A 22,793-nucleotide genomic window follows, 5' to 3' on the forward strand; every position below is an offset into this window, starting at 1 on the left:
TCCCTTCACTTTAAAGACGGTGATGTTGGCTTTACCTTTGGCCTGAGCTGCTGCAGGTTTGGCTTTATCGCTGAACACCTGACTGCGGCGGTTCCCTGCTGAACTGATGGACCCTCGAGGAGAACTCTCACTGCCCGCAGTGGACATCCTCGAGGTGGGGCCAGGCAATCTGTGACAGCCAGAGAGCAAAAATATTAACAATATTCACACATTTTCTGAAGATCCTTGTCAGTGCAGAACTTGTGCTCAGTGTTGTTGGTGTTTGCATTGTGATGGGATTGCTAATGCATTAGCAATGCACTATATATATAAACTAAATATATATATATATAAACTAAATGTTTGTGCCTTCCTCAGAGTCTCTTGCTTTAGGACCAGTCTTATTCAGTTCAATTCCGGTTCATGAAGCTCAAAAACAAACAAACAAAAAAAAACATCTCCTCTCCCCAGCAGCAAAAACTCTTTAAATTGCTTTGGTGCATTTTTTCATTTTCGCAGTGACGGAGGATCTGTTCAGTGCATCAGTAGTGAATCCCTCCAGCATAACTTAGCTAGCAAATAGTACACTGTGCTTCTGAGGATTGCAACAATAAATAACCCTTAACAATGTTTTTATTTCTGCGAAACTGGTGCATTTTAAAATGTTTTTTTTTTTTTTTTTTTTTTTTTTTTTAAGCATTGTGTGTCTTGTTTAAGGTTTAGATATTTAGATTAACACCACAGGTTTATGCAGATGCTGACCAGGGAAAGAATATAATAGAAGTAAAATATTTCGTATATACACATACTATAAATTACAGGAGTCTAAACCAATCTTAAAATCTAACATATTAAAATAGAGACACATATTGACTTAAAAAAAGAAACATCAATAAAACCCCAGTAAACGCCTCTATGATGAAGATTTGTGATTCTAATGTGACATTTCTCATGCAGTCCTTTAAGGCCTCATGATTGACACACAAACAGACTAATCTCAGCTAACCATCAAGTCTAGGTAAATGTCACGTCAATGTCATGTAAAATACAGGAATATCTGTCGTGACCTATGCTGCTAATCACATTGCTCTCTATTGTGTTGCCTTGACATTTTCTCATAAGTATGGAAAATAGTAATATTTTCCTCTTGCTTTCATTTCCTGCTTGTCTAAAAATGCATCTCAAATCTGTGGAAGGCTTATCTGCAATTATAACCATCCACCATTAGATGGCAACACTGTGTCACATGTTGCTAACAAACGAATGGTGGAATATTAAAGATTGGGCTGATATTTAAACTGGGAATTTTAAATAAGGTGTTTCAAAGTATTTTAGTATAGTTATCTGAATTGCATTACACATGTGCATTACAAATGCATTTACACAGCACTTAGTGACTGAAGGCACGAACACATCATTCACTGAACCCAGAATTACAACCTCAACCTTTCTGTCACACACCACAATTAATAATTAATTTGCTCAAGCAGGGCATCACACAGAGCAGTTATTTTAAAGTTATCACAGCTCACTGAGCAGACACTTCCACTGGGACATGTTATTGTGACATGTAACATCACCTGACAGAGTACACATATTCTGTCTGGCCGGATAGATTCAAGAAGAAGTTCACCAAGCCAACCATTGTTTTCTTCTTAATATTTAGAATAAATCTAGTTTATCCATCTATTTAATAGATGTCTCTATCCAACAATAAATCTATTACATAGATATCTATTAAATATATACATGCATAACATTTTCATAATTCATAATCATTTATCAATTGCATTCTGTTATATACTTTATTTACTAACTGTAACCACAGTTAAATACTTAAAAATACTTTGCTTTAGAATACCCATAAAAATACTTTAATATATGCATTCAAATGCACAAAAATGACCTGTACATGCATTAAATAGTGTAATGTACTATTGACAAAATGACACCTGAAATATGGTGCTGGCTATGTGTTTTAATGCAATATACTTTTAAGTTATAGCCTAACAGTTATTTATGAAAATAAAAGGTATCATTAATGTATGAATTATATATATATATATATATATATATATATATATATACAGTCAAATATTTGAGTTTCACAGAACAATCTTGTACACACGAGTAGAATTAGACCACAAAACCACATGCAGAGAGTGAGTGAGGAAGAGGAGGGTGATGACGAGCAGGTGGACAGCAGAGGAACTACACGAGAGCACAGGATGAGAGTGAGAGCGCTACCTAGAAGACTTTTTCTGACCAATGGAAAACTTGAGTTTACTCTGAGAGCCATCCCTAAATCGGAAGAAGAAGAGAAACAAGTGAAGAAAGAGAGAGAGAGAGAGAGAGAGAGAGAGACCGACAAACACAGAGAGTGAGGACTAACACAACATCACACAATCACAACGCTAAGAGAATGAAAACACATTTAGACAGATCCACAAACAATCCATACAACATAACGCTAGATAGATAGATAGATAGATAGATAGATAGATAGATAGATAGATAGATAGATAGATAGATAGATAGATAGATAGATAGATAGATAGATAGATAGATAGATAGATAGATAGATAGATGTTACCTGGACTGCATCTCTGGCTGTGTTTTGTGTGTGTGCGTCCCATGCGAGGTGGAGGTCAGCTGGGCCGGGGCGCTGCTCTGCTGGCTTAAAGGAGTGTGTGGATGTGTGTGTTGTGTGTGCGTCTGTCTGTTCGTCGTCTGCTGCTGCTGCTTGTATCGAGACAGGCTAAAGAAGAGCCCCAAGATGGCTTTCAGGTTTCCATTCCGGATCTCTATGAGCAAGAGATGTTCAACAACACATTGGTGTTTAGTATGGAACTTGACAGACACTTTTCTCTCAGAGTAATTAGTAGCAATTAGTAATAGAGCTGCTTAGAGTTCAACTGAACTCATTTCATAATTGATCAACTTTACAATGGTGAGTTACTGAACTGAACTAAATTGAGCTGAATAATGACACAATCATCTTCTGTTGAGCTGCTTTAATTATTTACCTGTTTATTAATAAGAAGCTGCTTTGAAACAATCTGTATCATATAAAGCCCTGTATAAACAAATTTACGACAAAGATGGAATGAGGTGTTTGAAAGTTTTTCTGCAACAAACTAAAGCCAATAATATACTAAACTACTCATGCTTTATTAAGAATTAATGTGCGTTGTACAGTCAAAGAAACTTTTCTGTACTCTGTTTATTTTCACCATACGAGGGAAATGTAAAAATCACAACGACAACAAAAACAGTAAAGGAAGACACATTAAATGATAAAGAGGCATTCACAAAAGCACACACATTGTGTGCTATACTTGTCAGTGATTTAACCTCATAAATATGCAAATAACCCAGAAACATTAATATTGACAAATGGTTTAGAGATGTAAAATCTTGAAACCGGACTACCCAAATGATGAAACTATTAAACAAGGGTGAAGAATGAACAGTGTGAAACTTGTAACAAGATAACCCCGGTTAAAATAACCCTGGCTTAATCATTTAAAGTGTGAAAAACTAGATCAAAACTGTAATAAAATCTCAGTAAATTAGTATTTAAAGAAACAGTGTTTTTACCTTCAGCTGAAAGTCCCTGTATGTTCACACCTTTGGCTGCCAGGAAGCTCAGACAGGCATCAATGTTCTCGATCTAGAGAGAAATTCAGAGAGATTTATTAAATTCATTAAAATAAAATAAAAATCATGACAACCCACACACATGTAAACACAGAAAGGAGTCATTATCACCTAAAAACAAACAGGCCGGGTTAAGTTCAGAACAGATGCTGTGTCTAGATTGAGTTTTCTTCACATCTGCTCTGAGGCTGAATACGTGACTCACTCTAGGAGCTGGAGTGTTATCAGAGAGCATAGATTGGCTGCTCAGTCAAAGCAGTATGCAAAGCCTTTGCTGCCAATCGTTGAGGGCGTCACATTAGCCCCGCTGCTAGGAGACGCCGTCGAGGACCTGACGCTGACCCGGCCGAATCCTAGTGGCACTCAATTCAGAGCATAAGCATTTCTGATTGGCTGAGAGGACAGTGATGTAATAGGCTATACTTAAAGGTCAAGTGGATTCTACTAGGAGTATCTCAATGATATTTACCTTACTCTAGGGTCGAGGTTATCCATAATCATTGCCTCCCGTTCTATTTACAGAGACAATATGTACCATATACTTGCATTAATACATTCTTGCCTAGTCTATAAAAAATGACAAAAATTGCATTATAAATATTCTTAAATAAGATTGATATATGTAGTTTCTCAAAACCATGCCATAACTGTATTACCTATTGATTACCAACTTTTACGAATACACCAGCCTATAAATAAATAATAACAGTACACTTAAAAATGTATGAATATCATTGCATTAAATAACAGAACATAAAAAAGTATTATTAATGTTAACGAAAGAAAGCACAAGTGAATACACTTTTCAAACATTTCACAAATAAAGTAGTTTGTTTTGATATACATTGATCGCTATTAAAGGTTTTTCAACATTTTCTCATTTTGAAACATTGGTGGAATTTCATTCATTAAGTCACTGCAAAAAAAAAAAAAAGGAAAGATAAAAAGAAGATAATTCTACAAAAACTCCTCCCAAAAAGTCACTTATTATGCAAAGAAATTCATGCATTTTTAACCGTGGCTCAGTTGTCCCAATATTTTTGGAGGCCACTGTATAATTAACAGAGCACTGCTTTGATGTATTGCCCATGTTCTGCACTGAAGAGCTGGTCATCTTCCAGGAGTTAGTCAGCACAAGTGTGAGTTATGTCAGACAGAGCAACACATTTCAGCCTCACTGACTGTGTCCCAGTTGCTGGCAGGCAGCAGTTGCTGGCCTTCAGGGTCAAGGGAGATCTAGACATATGAGGAAAGAATCTGCTCTAGATTCCTCTGAGTCTGACCCTTTGAAGGAACCACATCCCTGACGTCCAGGACTAAAAATAACCTTTCTAAATAAAACGATATCTCAGAGAGAGGGGCTGAAATTAATCTATATCCTCTTTCTCTCGGTGAATTGAATCACAAGGCATCAAATTATATGAAGTCAATATGAATGCATTAAGAAATGGGGTGTGGGGCAATTTAGCTGAAACATAACAACATTGTCTTCTCTGATTGTTGGGCTGCAGGTCATGCATGAGAGCAAACAGCACCCTGAATGACACTCTCATAATAGCTGCATTAAAAACTCACTGGGTCAATAGAAATCAGAAGCTACTGGAAAAAAAGCAAACAATAAAAAAAGCACTTAACCAAAACCAAACAAGCACAGCCACAGAAATGTGTTCCTGAAAAACACTAGCAGTTGACCAATTTGTGTTTTTCAAAGACCAATGCCAATCTAGACTGGCTAATAAAATGCGTGGTTTATTTTACATAAATAAATAAATAAATAAATGATAAAATAGGATAATGTTTGAAATGTTTTTAAATAAAATTAAAATACTACAATTGTAAATACATACACGAAACTGTATTCAATGAAATCAACACTTCATTTTACACACTATTGAACAATATATATTTTTTAATTTATTTAAAAATATGGAAAAATTTGATTTGCATATTGCTAAACTAATCTTACAATACTCTAACAAGCAATCAACGTTGGCACATGTTTTGGATAAAGGAAGCAAACAGAAAAAAAAACCTCAAAATGACCAGATATTATCGAAAATATATGAGTCTATCACTAAAACACAATAATAATGACAAAATGCAGATATGAGCTCAATGTTAAAGCTTTTTCCAAATATATTAACAACTTGAACACTTGTTCAAGCAAAATGTATATGCTAAAAACTTTATCAACATGTAAGTATTCTTTCTATTGAATAATAGTGAAGGCAATAAGGCACAAAGAAGTTAAACAACATGTTGAATTTACTTAAGTAAAAATCATATTTACTTTCCATTTACAGACAATACGTGGTTGTATGTTAGTCACAACACATTTCTATCAGAAATAACAATATCAAAGCATTTTCAGTTTTTACTGCCTCTTCCATGTGCATCCTATGTCAAATTGAATGAAAGAAGCCCTTAAAGCAACAAGAGGCCCGTTCCTGAAACAAGAGCGCTTCATTTGTATCTCAGCTCGCTGCTTGTTACCTGGGAGAGACTGTAAGAGTGTGTCTGCTCCTCAGCGACTACAATCGTGTTTAAGACAGGGACAGCCTGCTAAACAAACAACTTCACACACACACACAACTATTGTCTGTCTCAAGCACATAAACGTGCTTATATGCACACATGTGAACATATACCGGATACATATGTAACTCCTCACACATACCGCCTCTGGTTGTTTTTTCCCTCTCTGTCATTATATTTTTGTCACCACTGGTTCTCTAATAAACTCCTCCTAACAGTGGGTTAGAGTTGAGGATAGAGACAGAGAATGCATGTATTTAAGGTGATGATTGACGTGTAGGTCATGTGACAAAAAAGCAGTTTATGAACTGACATGAAACGCTGTATGAAAAAAGAGACACATGCATATCAAGAGAATTACTGCAGAACAGGGTCTTTTTTCATCCGAGGTAAACTTATTCATGTAAGCATGTTTTTACCTTAAGAACAATATTAATAATTAATAACACAATTAAGTTATTCTATGATCATTTTCTATTTAATTTAGATTTGCGCTACTCAAAGTCTAAAGATCAGATTAAAATGATTCTGTTCAATAAACTTTAGCCTCTTGTATTCAATGTACAGTATAATGTCCAAAATTTGTGCCAAACCTAGCATCAATACAGTGTTAATTTCGTTGACTAAATATTTTCGTCATTATTTTCGTCACGAATACATTTTTCCGGACGAAAACTAAACGAAAACTAAAAAAGATGGCACTGATGGAGACTAAAACTATGACTAAATTGATTGACATTATCATCAACGAATAAAGGACGAGACGAAAATAGACTGTGACGAAAATCAAATCAGCAGACGGGAGAGATGCGAGGAATCACCAAAAGAACCGGCAAAACGGAACAGACTGCATGTGAGAAGAGAACCAATCCGAGCCTGACTTATTGAGACGTGAAGCGAAGGTTTTCAGTTTTTAAATGAGCTCCCGGGAAATCGGCATTCGAAGAGGTGATGTCTAAAAGAGCGACAAAATGTCCACAGCTCACTTCACGTTTGACGACGAACAAAACAAAACAAAGTGTAAAGCACGCGGAGCGCTCATTCGTGGCAAGAACACAACCAATTTGAAAAGACATTTACAGACGAGCCACCCGGACATTTTCTCAAATGTAATTTCACAACGATGTTCTTTTGTTTATTGAGCTAAGCAAAATTGGAAGACTGTAGTGCTTAGATGTTGTAGCATTAAATATTACGAACTGAAAAGTACTGTAAAATAGCCCCTTCTTCAAGTTAGATGAGAGCACAATACTAATACGTAATATTATGATACATACATTTGATTAATACTAATGTTTAGTATATTTTATAATGTTGTACTTGTTGACAATATCACAAATATTTCTATATTAGTCATGTGAAATGTGAATGTTCACATCCTATCATTATACATACTAATCTAGCAATATTGTAGTATTTAAAACATACAATATTGCTAGACAAATGAAAACCTTATAAAATCTTGTTACTTTTTTTATCCACCCAACTTATTAAATATTTACTTGAAATGTATGCACTCCTTGTTCAGCTCAGCTGTAAGCTTTAAGGTCCTGGACCTAACTTTATTTTTCTTTTATTGATGGTCAATTGGCAGCTAGTTATTGTTTACATTATCATGACAGTGTTTGTTGCTGCATAAAAGCTTTTGAATCGAAATAAAGACACAGTTGTGTTGAAATAAAGTTGAATTTGTGTTTTATATATTTTGGTTAAGTTTGTTTCCTATACCAGCTGTAAAATTGTCTAGTAAATCTGTTATTGATTTTAGTCGACTAAAATACCAAGCAATTTTAGTCGACTAAAATAAGACTAAAATTAAAACAAATCAGATGACTAAAACTTGACTAAAACTAAGAAGAATTATAGTCAAAAGACTAAGACTAAAACTAAATTAAAATTTTGTGTCAAAATTAACACTGCATCAATAAATGCACTTCTTTCTCAAAAGCGTAGTTTTGGGCTCTGAATGTTACTGTATGTCTTCATACAATGAACTCTTGCACTGTGAAACAAAAAAAAAAAGCAAGAACATTCAAAAACATCATTAGAGTCGCTATGACCCAGAAGCACATTTTGAGTTATATGCAATAAAATAAAAAATAAAAAAATGAACATGTCACCCTACATTTAAATGATTATATCTCAGCTTTTTTTTTTTTTTTTTACTTTAATGCACTTGAAATGTGTTTTTTCTAGGTCAAACCAACTGATGGAATGCGTAACGTGATTGTTTCATGATATGACCGAAAAATAAAACAACTTTAATATGTTTCCTGTGCAGAAATACATTTTATCATAGTGTCATATGAAATAAATCTCTCTTGTTCATGCATAGAATGGTGTTCAAATGTTTGTGGGGGTGGGTCATTTTTTTTTACTCTTTTTGAAAATTCTCTTGCTCACCTAGGCTGCATTTATAATATTTATAATATAACATTATTGTGCACCCACCCAGTTACTCAACAAAAACAATGAATCTCATCCCAACGTGACAGCACTTATCTACTCCAGCCCTCATTCAAATTACAAAAAAAGGAAAAAAGAAATTTAAGAACAACGAGCGTTTAAAGAAGAGGAGGAAAACACAGGCACTGACGGATGCCTCTACAGAAGAACGTGGACCAGGTTTTGATTCCTTCCCTATCCTGAGCACACATCACACAAAAACCCTCCCATGATGATTGACAGCCAACCAAATCAGATTAACATGCCAATCATTCCCCTAAACTAACAAAACAAAAGACAAGAGTATTCAGGAACGTAACTATTGGCTTTCTGGAAAACCACGAAAAGAAAATATTAACTAACTATAGGTGAAAAACAAGACAGGTAAACATCCTGTCAATATGATCTCTGCAATGATTCGATTTATGATCTTTTGTGATAGAGCAAATGACTTAAAGCTGCTCTAAGTGATGTTAACTGCTTGGCTAACGTCCCACAGACATGTGACCAGAGAATGACTCAGCTGAAGCAAGCGTGTTTGTGTTACGACACTGAGATTTCCTGTGTGCTTTAGCAGCCCTGTGTCAACAGCCAATGACATAAATGCTGCAATCTTGTGCTTTGCTTTGTCTGCACTGCTGCTGGGTTAAAGGGGAGGAGGAGATGATCTAAAAGGGATCATACGGAACGAGCAGGTGTAAAAACAGTCCCAAAGGTGAATGAGAGAATCTGACGCTGGCCCAGACTGCTGAAATAGCTATCACATGAACACACAATATCCAGAGGTAACACATATATTGTTTCAATAGAGTAACACTCCACATTTATTTAGGAAAGGTTTAAGCAGTTGATATTGATAGGTTTTTTTTTTTGTCTATATTTTGTTAAAACTCCAAAAATATATTGGTTTGAGCAAAACAATTATAAAAAAAATAAATAAAAAAAATTAATAATAGCACTATTTTTTTAATAATACTGAAAAAAAGTACCAAAAAAGCAGCACAATGGTTTCAAGATATGTTTTTTTTAAATGTTTTTTTAAAAAACACTAAATTAGAATCCTGAAGACTGGAGTTATGATGCTGAAAATTCTGCTTTGAAAACACTATAAACTACATTTCAGAAAATTTTAATATAGAAAAAATGGCCATATTTTTAGGAAATAAATGCAGCCTGGGTGAGAATAAGAGACCTTTTTCAAAAACAATAATTAAAACATATATATCTTCCTGCATGACTCAAGTGTATATTAATTTTAGTCAAAGTTTTTAATCAAACTGTAATGAACTGCTCAACCACTTTCTTTTCTGCTCAGCTTTATCAAGCCTCTTATGTAATGATAATTCCTTATTTTTATTTTGATCTTTTAATTCCGTGTTTCTTCTGAAAATATGATGCAAATAGGCTGTGTACCGCATTTTACTCCCAATCAAATCAAAACTGTCCCATAAATGTTAGCCTATGCTTAGCTGCATCAATATTATGGTCCTCCAAAGTTAAAGTGACAAACGTATTCAAATTCTACTCCTCGGTTTTACAATATGAGTCAAAACCCCTCCATTCATTATCTTAATGTGTTTACATATTTAACCATCTGAATGCTGAGGTTAAGTATCCTGTCATCAATTAGCGCTCGCTGTGATATTACTCTGCCCAATGGATCTTTATGCTAATCAACACAAGCGTGTGTATGTCCAGCATAAGCTGTTGCTAGAGAGCCATTCACAGAGCGATGTGCAATTCCCGCACTTGATAAAAACACACAATGGTGATATTTGCATAATGGCTTTGCTTGCACCTGCTTTCAGCAGTGCTTTGCTTCGTAGCTAAAGACACACACGCACACAAACAAATACACACGCTGGAATTTAAACAGCTTTAGAGTGACTCACACACAGGAAGACAGCATAAATACAGAACGCCTGCTGTGATGTACAATTACACATGGATTTATGCACAAAGTCGTACAGTCACCACCGGCTGAGTTTTAGAAGAAGAACGAATTCAAAAGACCCGAGCATTCACGCAGCTACAGAACGAGAGAAAGCTGTCTGCAAAGAAAATAAAAAGAGAAAGAACATGGGAACACAAAGACAGTGTGTGTCTAAAAGTAGTAAATTACGGTGCAATTTTCTGCTAAGGGGACGAGCTAATTGATGGAGCCAGCGAAAGAGGAAGTCAGTGAGAGATAGCGATGAGAGAGAGGGGTAAAAGAGATCAGCTCCTGCGGTTGGACAATCAGACCCCTGCCACTCAACTTACCCCCATCCCCTAATATACTGCACCACTCACATCTGAGAAGACCAGCAAAACTTTCTTTGTGAAGCTGCTCCAAGCAAAGGTTGGGCTGGGAAACGAGAACAGGTCCTTCATCTGAAAGGTTACACTTTTTTTTTAAGCATCAGGATTTAATGATCTCCACAATATTTGGTTTTATTAATGCACTCTTTTTTATTCTGGCTATTCAGTTCCATTCACAGAGTCTAAGTGCTAAATGAATGACTCTTGTGAGTCAGTTCATTTCAGTGAATCCAAAACTTGCAGTGAGACCAATGAAGCCCAATTCCTGAATGAATGACTCTTATGAATTGATATTGTGAATCAAAACAGTTGAATCAGAGTGCTTACTGAATTGATCTGATTACACTACAAGTCACAACTTTATTATGTGATTAAAGACATTATGCCGTTGTCATCAGTGGCATTATTTTTTATAAAATATAAATTAATAAATGTATTAAATTTGTTACAATATTTTTGTTTTTTTAGTACTGTTATTTAATATATAGTTATGGGATGCCACATATAAAAAGCATGAAAAAACTCATTACAAAATCTGTTAACACTCCTTTTATAAAAATATTATGTATATTTGTTCGCTTGTTTGGGATATAAATGATTACTTTTAATACAATTTATACTAAATAAATAAATAAATTCTATCATGGGTTAAAAAATATTAAATTTGATAATGCAAAGATCATTTTTGAGAATCAAATCAGCATATAAAAATGATTTCTGAAATTTAGCTTTGTTATCCCAAATAATTTCCATTTATAAAAACAGATATGTGTTCATAAACTCCACATTTCTTTCTAAAAAGTACTAGAATAACACAAAATTGAACTGTCAAGGAATGTGAATCATTAAATGGAATCAAACAGAATCTTCAAATTCCTCAGGATTCCCATTCTTATCAACTACAGCAGCATTTTCTTTCTACTAAAGCTAGTTGGCCAAAGAATGCAACACACCAGCCTCCAAACCCAACATACTCTGGTTTCAGTTGGGTTTCATCACTGTCAATGCCTCAACAGACCACCATTACAATCAGAAGCTCCAATTGCAACAAAACGCACGTATAGACCTCAAGCCCTTTGAAAATGATTCCTTTATTTCGTTCAATCAGGCTTGACAACCGCCTTTGTAATCGAGACAAGTCAAAACCAACTGCTGCCCCTGGTTCACGTGTGATATGACCGTCAGCGATACTTAGACTCCTAGGGTTTGTTTTGCTTAGCTTTGGCTTGGCTAAAATAGCTCTTTATGTCTGTAATCTGGCTTGTGCTTCCTCCAAACCTACACATCTACTGATGGGTTTGAGAGTTTTTTCCCTTAAACCAGATGTTTAGAAAGAGAGACCGCACGAGGAGGGAAAATAACAGTATTATAGTGCATATCCATAAGCCCGCTGGCAACATCAGCGAGAATCTACTGTATTATACACTGTCACTGGGGTGGTATCCTAAAGTAAAAAATCTAAAAGGTTCATCTTTATACCTTATTTATTCCTAACTGCTACATATTAATATCTTAAAGGTACATACAAGAACTTAAAAAGAGTACATATTAGTGCCTAATGTTTCCCTGGGCAGATCTAACAATATCTTTTAATACACAAAACTGCATTAAAGTCATTATAAAATCACACTGGCAGTAAAAAACACAACCAGAAGGCAATAAAACACAAGGTCTTACCATCTGAGAACGACTCTTGGGGCATCCATTAATGTCCTCAATCTTCTCATTAGCTGTGGTTTCCAAAAAGAGAGAGAAATACAGACCAATTAATTGCTAAAAAAAGAAAATAAGGGACAGATTTCTTTAATTGTAAGCCTCAAGTGCAGTATGTCCTTTCTGTGTCTGTGCCGGGTGGATTTTTGACCCCTAATGTGGAAACTAGATCCAGTTTGAGCAACTGTGTGGCAGGGCCTGCTGGGATGCGACTGCTTTGGGGCTTTCCTGAGGGTGACTGCTCTCCACCCTGCATCCCGGCGGGCCCGTCCCCAGCCCCCACCCCACGGCAGCTGAAACAGGCCCGTTCACTCACAGCTGACAACTGCACGCATGGCTACAATGACAGCTACATGCCTGCAGGAATCACTTCACCTCCTGCGCGGTGGGAAAAATGTGTCAGGAATGTGTAAGACGTCAGGTGAGTAAGCATGGAGGACAGATTCATCTGAGATGGCTGAGGAGCTCTCGGACTACCGGAGGACCAACTGGGTGGCCTGGTCTTATAAATAACATGTGATTTAAATATTGTTTTACAATGATATTTCATATGGAAGCCTGTTTCCGCAATAAGAATAAAATAAAAATGGTAACAGGCACCTCATTGAGATGGCGCTTCAAATGTCATATACATTTGAGATATTATTAGTATTTAGTAATTTAGTATAATAGTAATTAGTAATTGACCACATCATTTGCTACTTAATCATTATTTTATCAATACAAAGGTCAAAGTCTACTTTTTGGGGACACTGTAAGTTGGTGTGAGCTTTAAATGTCCTTACTGTCACCATTTCAAGCATTTTCTTATTTCAAAACTTTAGGGGAAAAGCCATCAGCTCTCATTAACAAAAATATATGTGAAGTATGTCATTGGTTGCATGCAGCATTTGTGCCTGTCAGACAGGGCAGGTCAGATTTCAGCTTCAGCTGGCCAGTGTTTGATTCTCTTGAGATGTAGAAAACACAAGAAGACAAAGTGGGATGACAACAGTGATGGGTCATTTAACACCGCTTCACCCCAGAACACTGTACAGTGCTTTCTGCTCTTAAGTAACCAAATCCACATCTAAGGAGGACAGAAGTAATGCAAAACTTTACATGTCCATGGGAAGAGCTGCTGACAGGGATCAATTTTCTTATTAGGTTGTACAAAATAGCATAGAAATAGCATACAAAATGGCAATTACAATGAATAAATGAATGAACGAAACAATGTATCATATTTTACAATAGCATAAGTAGTTGTGAAAAGTTGTAAAGTTATATTATAAATGTATTTCTAGTATAATAAATTACATCTTAGTTAAAAAAGCAGGTTTTTAATTAAAGAGGACTGCTAACATATAAATAGATTATCTAGTAATGCAAATATTACATTATCTATCACATATTTAACTCATTTTAGACTAATCCATAAATTAATCACAAAACGACTGAATTAATTGAATGAATGAATAAATAAATTAGGCAAAATATGTATTTATAATGTCTTTTTTTTTGTCAAATGTAATAAATGCATGCTTTAAACTCAAGAGGACTGCTTAAATCTAAATATATATTCATATAATACATCACAAATTATGTATTTATAATATTTTGTGACTGTAAGAATGTGACTCCTGTTAAATTTTAATTCTAATTTTAAGGGGAAAAATATGACTATCATACATTTTACCATTATTTACAGAAGACACCCACTAAAAAATCTGTATAACAAAGTTTGTACAACAAAATAAAATCTTGTCAGGCATATTTAGGACATTTATTTATTAAAAATCATTTAAAATGCAATGTGGTGTAATCATTTATTTTCTTTAATGTATTTTAATAAGTACGCGTCAGAATAAACATGTTGTTTCATTTTTACACGTGTTAACCTATGCTGAATGACATTATCTCAACTATATTTTGAAATTTTATTGAAATTATTTGTATATACAATCGCTTTTGTACACTTTAATTTGATGTAGAAACCAAAATGGCACGACCCATGTATGTACACCTTTCAAAGTAATGATTGAATCGACTCGTTATGTCTGTTTTGGAGAGAGTGAATCGCTCACCGATGACCTGGATGATCTCAGCCAGCAGCACGCCGTCGCTCACATCCTGCTGCAGGTCTTTAATCAGCCGCTTGTGTCCCGATCTGGCCAAGTAGTGATTCGCCCAGTCCGTGTAGATCTGTCACCACGAAAAGAGAAAGTTCGTTTAGATATCAATCCATCAACAACAAAAAGTTTCTCACAACGAAGATTCACGACATTCATGCGAGCGCGACTGCGCGAGGACTGAGCGCCGCGTCTCTCCGCGCTCTATTCAAATCCGCTCCATTGTGCCTCATTCAAGTTATTCAGCACCGATAATGCTCAAATTCTCCCGTCTGACATCACAGAAAAGCCCCTTCGCTGGGGCAGGAGGAGGGAGACCCCGAGGGAGCTTAAATTAAACCTCTGAATGGGTTTGAAAGGAGTCATGTGTTGTTTTGCTGTTTGGAGCTGGTCTGTCCAAAAACATTCCCGGGTCCCCTTACAAGTGAAGAAAAGCGGGAAACAAGCAGTGCAACAAGTATTAAAAAAAACCACGGAGCTGCCAAAACCGTCACCTTATTTTGGAAAATAAAGCTTCCATAAAAAGCTATATTCCATAAAGCATTTATTAACAAAAATATGACCATGGCTATTCTATACACGTAGTAGCTATTATTATTTTGTAATTCTTACATATACCACGATATTCTTTGAACTTACATATAAATACCATGTTATTTTCCCATTTGACTTTAAAATCACAATCTGGAATAATATAAAAGCCAATATAGGCTATTACATTGCATAATTCAAGTGAATTTTCTTTGATGTTTTGCAGGCTTTATGCACAATGGCCAGGCAGTAGTCAAACACATTCCCACAACAGGACTTGAAGAGCTTGTTTTGTGTGTTTGATGGGTAAATAAAGCCTGTGTGTATTACTGCAGTGTTACTCATGTGAGGAATCAGTTTTCTCGATGGGAAAAACAGGTGCACCCCGAGTCCCTGTGCCATCAAAATAAACACACGCTACCCCTCGATCGCTCTCGCTGGAGTCATCTCCACTTAAAACAGCACACAAAGCCCATATAATTATGGAGAGCTATGACCAAAGGCAGTGGAGAAATGTACAAATCCAACTCATGCTTTGAAGGTTTGTGGGTTAAATGAGTCAGATGTAATTAAAGGTGAGGTGAAGGCAGTACAGTGAAGGTAAACATGCCTTCAAGCAACAAAAGATCGGAGTAACGCAGAGAAAATTACAGATGACACTTGTCTGTCAGACTGAACCTGCTCACCACCATCTAAACACTAAAATAGCTAATAATGTCATAAAAAAAAATGTTGGTCAAGAGACAAATTGAGTATATATGAATTATAGTATAACAATACTGTAACAATGTTTTTTTTTTTAATGCTGAACTCGCTGATAAAATTTTAACATGTAGAATAACACTAAAACAGTGTTTAAAAAAGTACGCTAAAAAGTATTTGTTCAACAAAGTAACTATTAAACAGATAAATATTTTAAATATTTATCGTGATTTTCTATATATGTGTCAATACTATGCATTGAAAATGACATCAAAAGTGACAGTACATACATTTAAATAGTGTTAAGTAAATATTTTGAACTTTCTTATCATTAAACAATCTCTAAAAAGTTTTCACAAAAATAATTAAGCAGCGCATCTGTTTTCAACATTGATAATAATGAGAAATGTTTCTTGAGCAGCAGAATGATTTCTGAAGGATGATGTGACACTGAAGACTGGAGTATTGATACTGAAAATTCAGCGCTGCATTAATTATATTAAAAAATATATTTAAATAGGAAACAGTTATTTTAAAGTGCAATATCGTTCACAATAAAGCAGTTTTTACTGCATTTTTTATCAAATAAATGCAGCCTTGGTGAGCATAACATTTTTCTTTCAAAAAAGCATTAAAAATACTTTTGAACAGTATTGTACTTGTCGAAAAAAAAGTATTTATTTATGTGTAAAGAAAATAAATAAATGTCTAAAACGGAATTTTTAAAGTTAATGTAGTGTATGTATCTGTATGAAAGCAGTGTCCATTGGGACATTTTCCTTTAAAGCAAAAAAAATAAAATAAATGCCATCTGATTCAGCACTTATGAGTTATGCATTGAAATATACTGACCTTTATATTCTGAGTCACCGAGGCATGATGCTTCAGTCCCAATGCTGAAAGAATATTGTGACAATCCCTCATCTCTCTCACACACAAAAGCAGCACTAAGAAATCCAGCCCCATACAAATCCTGCTTTGTTGTGTGGATGTCAAACCAGCATCTAGTATTTCTGAGCTTGTGGCTCTGTACAGTCCGCTCTTGACCCGAGCATGAGCTGTTCTCGGAGTTCAGACATGCCTTTAGGGCTGGTTTGTCATGAACGACTCTGGAGAACTGAACAGGTGGCTCTAGCACGCATTTGCTGATGAGTGTGTTTAGCTACCTTGTGTGAGTAAGACGGAGAATATCAAACGGAGTTTCCTGAGTGTGGTAACGTTCAACAATTTAGCAACAGCTGTCACTTGGACTCATCTTAAAGCTCAAGCGGGGAGGTAGAACACTGTTCAAAGGCTCTCATGTCAAACACTAATGACAGGGCTGTTCGTGTTAGTCACAGACTCAATTGTTCCCACAGGCAGAAGCTACACAACATCCATTCAGTTTGACGAGAGAGGTTTTAAATGATGCGGTACTTTGAGGTAATTACAAAAGATGAATTACTGAGGTGAATGTCAGGTCAGATAACTGCCCTGCTAACAACTTAGACAAACATGCATTTCCATGCTTATTCAGGCTGGTTTACAATAATTTATCTTCTGTTTTTTTTTTTTTTTTTTAAAGAAACTGAAAATTTTGCAGCAAGAACAACATTTAAGAGATATTTCTTTATCTTTACAGATATATATATACACACACACACACGCACACACACAATATACATACTGTATACATATATACAATACACATATATACATACTGTATGTATGTATATATATATATATATATATATATATATATACTGTACACACATACACTTTTTTGTCTGCTTGACTATGAAATTGTTTTTAAAAAAATTTTTCAAAGAGTTTCTGGTCTCCATTAACTTCCATAGTATTTTTCCCAGTAAATGCTGATAGATAGATAGATAGATAGATAGATAGATAGATAGATAGATAGATAGATAGATAGATAGATAGATAGATAGATAGATAGATAGATATTTTAAGTTCATTAATAAATTAACTCAGTTATAAACAATTCAAGAAGTAGTCACTGCATCTGTCTATATTAAAAATGCACTCGATAGAGTGATTCCTACCTCTGACATCTAAAATTACTTTCATCTGTAAAATACAATGCATTGGTTTGTTTTTTCATTGTAGTTTAACTTGAGGATTTACTTGAAGATTTTAAACACAATCATTTGTTCTTCTTTGGAATAACATTAATCTGTGAGACCAGGAATAGAAGAAGTAGGAATATACAAATATTATGCCACTGAAATGATACAGAACATTATTGAAATTTGAGCAGTCATACATAAGTCAATAAACCATTTTGCCATTCATTGCTTTTTACATATAGCTGACCTTTGTGAGAGAGCAATCTATAAAGTCCTTACAATAAAACGAATCTAAACCTCAGTCAACACACAAACATGTCAAAAGAGCTTCAGCTCCGCTTGCGGTAAATAGCGCAGTAAGTCTGGACCGTATCTATATACCTGCTGCATGAGTCTAAATATACCGTCCCGCTGCTTGCCTACAGATATCAGCAGGAATAGCCTTCTCTCCACAGCCGAGAGGTCTTACCGATTTGTAGTGATCGCAGGACGACCTGCTGCGGCGTCTCTCTGGGATGTACATCCTCACGTTCAGAGCCATTCTGTTCTTACAGGTGAAGAGAGCTCATAAACGCTGAAGCCATGAGCCACATTCACGCCTGTAATCAAGTCAGCAGTGTGGGGGATAATTTTAGCAGCCAAATGCATTCTGGAGCATCGCTGAGAACCTTTGCTTCAGATACCCCTCTCTCTATGTGTCACGCTTAGTGTCAAACGCAGAGAGCCAGACATATCAGATTATGACTGCTTCACCTAATAAAAAAAAAAAAAAATTATAATAATAATAATAATAAAAAATAAAAAAAACACTAAAGCGTTGAATTTTTATTTTCAATTAAATTACATTTTAATCACAATTTCTAAATAATCACGAAATAATTCAAATAAAAATTTATTAATATTGGAGAATTAATATTGGGATTATATTTAGTTATAATTAAGTTATTGTAATATACTGGAAATATACAGTATTTAAATAATTACTGTATAATATTTTTTTAATTACAGAATTACTGTTGAAATAGTACTTTAATAGTAGATTTAATCTGAATTATAATTAGCAAATAATCATTTAAAATAATTCCCAATATTTTAAATATGATTCTACAGAGTAAACTGAGATTCTCAATAAAATACTCAACTAAACATAATTAAGCGAGTAAATATAATTAAATAATATACAATATATAAATAATATATAATATATAATTGCATTTAATATTATTTAGTAGAACCATATTCATTGTTCATTCTTTATTTGTCTATTTATTTATCATTTATGATTGGTTCAACATTTTCATTGTAATCATTTGTATAATATAATAGTAATATGTTACATTTCCAATAGGAATCCTGTAGATTAACTGAGGATCTGTTCTACTCATGATTGCAACTGACTTTTCTTTCTTTCTTTCTTTCTTTCTTTCTTTCTTTCTTTCTTTAGTGTCTAACAAATCTTTCCCATTTCTTTTGATCTGAGCAATGATGTCTTCAGTCTGTAGATCTCATGACTAACCCAAATAACAACAGCAAACTTTTATGTAACCAGATGAATGCCTCTTTTCCTCATTCACTATAAACACATTTCTAAAGGTTTACTGTTGAGCTTTAAAACTGTTGTTTTTTTCACACAAACACACAGAATGTAAATGTACACATACTTAAGCAAACACACACACACGTACAGAGAGGAGCAGAGTATGTGGGAGGTCTGACAGCTACTCGAGAGGTGGTGACAACAACCAAGAATGTGTGTCATGGTGGTGAGAAGGGTGACGGATGCTCCACAGACCCCCTCTGCACCTCTCCATCCCGCTCTAAACCAAACAAGTTCTGCCAGTTTCAAGGACTGAGCCTATTGCACTAGATCACGGCAGAAACTCAAGACCTGGCCAGTTTACTCGTATGTTGAACAGTACTGAGTATGGTTTTGTATGAATCTGAAGTTAAGCAAGGTGTTCTCTCCTGCCATCTGTGTTGTGTGGTGTGTGTCTGGTCCTGATTTGGTGCAGCAGTGGTGTAAAGTGAGTAATTCTGCTCTGGAGTGTCTAGATTAGAGATCTAATCTAATAATGCACACAGCACAGATGCTTCATTTATTTATGCTCCTCTGGTCTTAACCGTCCTACAAATTCAATTTCAAAAGCAAATGTATTCTTTCCTTCAGCTGAGCTTTCCGGGTCACTCCAACTTGACCTTAATGTTCATTATCTCGCAGTCAAGGGGGTCCATTTGCTGGACCTGGTATTTCATCAAAACTGACTATCTGTATATCCTAGATATATGCTTCAATCCATCCATAAAATGACATATACACATCTATTCAAAAGCATTTAAAAAATGTATTTGCTTTGCTCAACAAGGATGCATTAAAATGATAATGATAAATGATAATGACTTAAACAGTTTAAATAAATGTGGTATTTTGCACTTTCTATTTATCAAAGAATCTATCAAAGAAAAATGTATCACGTTTTCCACAAAATTAATCATTATCACAGCTTTTTTTAGTTTGGACAGATCTATTGTAGATTCAAAGGAAAGCCTTTGGCTTGAGTTGCAGAAGCCATGGGATAACATTAATGTTGAAGTTCTCAGGAAATATATGAACTTCTATGTCAGAGAGATGTGCAGTAATTGCTGCCAAAGGTGGACATATACTAAATATTAAAGTTAAAAGTGCATACGACTCACTTCATCTGATTCTTGTTGTGCTCAAAGCAACCATCTGCATGTTTTATGAACATTATGAAATCAAATCATGTTTTGGAGGTCAATATTTTCAGATCTGTTACCAAGGAACATGTGTCAAGTAATTGATATGTAACACAAAATACATAATGTTTAAATACAGTTTGTCTAAATTTGTCTAAAAAGGGTCATCCATGTCTAATCAACCAAATCTCAGAATAAAATGTTTGATTTGGTTAATGCTTTTTCTAAAGAAAGCCTAGCACAATGCCAGGTGAATGCCAGGTTGGAGTAAAACGAAAACTATCTGGAGTCAAATTACAGGAGCGAGAGCATCAATGGTTTACTTTTACACATACTGTAGATTGGAAAGATTATTAGTAAACCTGTTAACAGTTTAAATTAGGAGGAAAAAAACAGTTACTAGTTAGTAATAATAAAAAGTAGCTTCCTCAACACTGGAGGCTTTGTATTACATCTGATGCTGTGTGTTAACAGTGTATTGTCACACACTGTTCTTTATTGTGTGTAGCCACTTAAGAACAACCCAATGTTAGTCATTATCCAGAACTAGGACAGTCATTGTAGCTGGGGTGAATAGATCTATTACCCAAGACTGACAGAAAACTGCTCAGGAGAGACGTTCTATGGGAAATGAATATCCACCGTGTTGCTTTTGTCTCATTTTATTGGGGATCTTTTTCTCTCTACTTCAAAATTCCATATTTAATTCAATGTTAGTTGTCATTACTTTATAACTATTTGTGAAATCTACCTGGGAATTTCTGAATGAAAATTGTTTTAGAGTATTTCCTCCAAAGTTTTTCAGCATGTGATCAAAAAAGACCAACACACACACACACACGCAGAGAGAGAGAGAGAGAGAGAGAGAGAGAGAGAGGGTCAAACTGAGAGCAGAGTATCCAACATACAGGAAAACACTTTAGGATTCGGCCATAATCACAGATCTTTTTTCGTAAACGATCAGAAAGAAACAGCACACAATTAAAGCTTCTCATCCAAAGAAACACACACTATTATCTACTGAGCACACAAGACAAAGCAGCACAGTCCTTTTACCCGCATGACAACTCAAACAGACTCATTTCATCAAATTCTGCTGCACACACAGAGCTTTTGTAAACACTGAAAAAAGGTCTGTCCTTCGTTTTCTCATGCCCCGCACCCTGCATCTCTGCCGTGACCCCTAAACCGTAATTATACTCCCCGCGTGACCTAAAAGTGCCCTGCTTTTAAGTGTTTTCCCTCAGCCTGTGATCAGATTTCGGCCTAGTTAAATTAGCCTTCCTCTCACCCATCAGGGAAAGGAAACCTCAACTCCTGAAGGAGAATGGACCATTTTAGACAGTTACCACACAAAAGAAAAAGTGTTTTCTCAATCAAAGAATCAGCAGAAATAAAAGCAGTCCTTTAATGCACACTCCACCTACTTAAAATACACTAACCTACGCTAGGCCAACCTAAAATAATAGCACTTTTAAAGAGACTTGTGATAGAAAAATCTGGTAGGAGATTATAGATGTCATTTATACTAGTGATGTGTAAACCCCACACAAATTGTTCTTGTTGAATGATTCTTTTTAAAGCATGCATGTAAGGAACGGACCAGGTATTAAGAAAAAAAGTGTGATTTTTTTTTGGCCAATATTGCATATATAATTGTGGACACCTATTTGCACCTATTTTCATATTTGATATATTTCTACCATCATCTATCTACTGTAGTGCTAAATTAGCAGTAAATTGGCAGAATAATTAACAGGAAAGTTCATTCTAAATTCTAAAATTAATTCTTTAAAAACTTTTATTGAATACCATTTCTTATAATAAAATGCGTTTTCACTTTCTTATAATAAAATACATTATATCTATCTATAAAAGACACTATCTATCTTTACAAAATATTTTTATTATATTATAAATATTTAAATATAATATTTAATATTTTATTATATATATATATATTTTTTTTTTTATATCTTTAACATATAGGCTATTTATAGGTTATTTGCTGGTTATTACTTTTTTAGTTAGGAAA

The 22,793-nt window shown here is 34.9% G+C and overlaps 1 protein-coding gene across 10 annotated transcripts in view; it reads right to left on the reverse strand.

Moving 5' to 3' along the window:
• The window catches only part of LOC113105544 (neuron navigator 2-like), a 171,919-nt gene that overhangs the window by 49,415 nt on the left and 99,711 nt on the right, over positions 1-22,793 (reverse strand). For 6 of the 10 annotated variants that reach the window (XM_026266664.1, XM_026266658.1, XM_026266655.1 and 3 more), the window contains 6 exons: positions 14,700-14,817; positions 12,598-12,650; positions 3,580-3,652; positions 2,573-2,783; positions 2,227-2,280; positions 36-169 (listed from right to left, as the gene is read on the reverse strand). In XM_026266664.1, coding sequence (XP_026122449.1) covers positions 36-169; positions 2,227-2,280; positions 2,573-2,783; positions 3,580-3,652; positions 12,598-12,650; positions 14,700-14,817 — 643 coding nt within the window. Of the gene's footprint in view, positions 1-35; positions 170-2,226; positions 2,281-2,572; positions 2,784-3,579; positions 3,653-12,597; positions 12,651-14,699; positions 14,818-16,829; positions 17,058-18,512; positions 18,631-22,793 lie in introns of those variants that run through there. The other 4 variants (XM_026266663.1, XM_026266657.1, XM_026266661.1 and 1 more) reach the window with 3 other exon arrangements.

Source organism: Carassius auratus, chromosome 7, assembly GCF_003368295.1.
Source record: "Carassius auratus strain Wakin chromosome 7, ASM336829v1, whole genome shotgun sequence".
Classification (NCBI taxonomy): domain Eukaryota; kingdom Metazoa; phylum Chordata; class Actinopteri; order Cypriniformes; family Cyprinidae; genus Carassius; species Carassius auratus.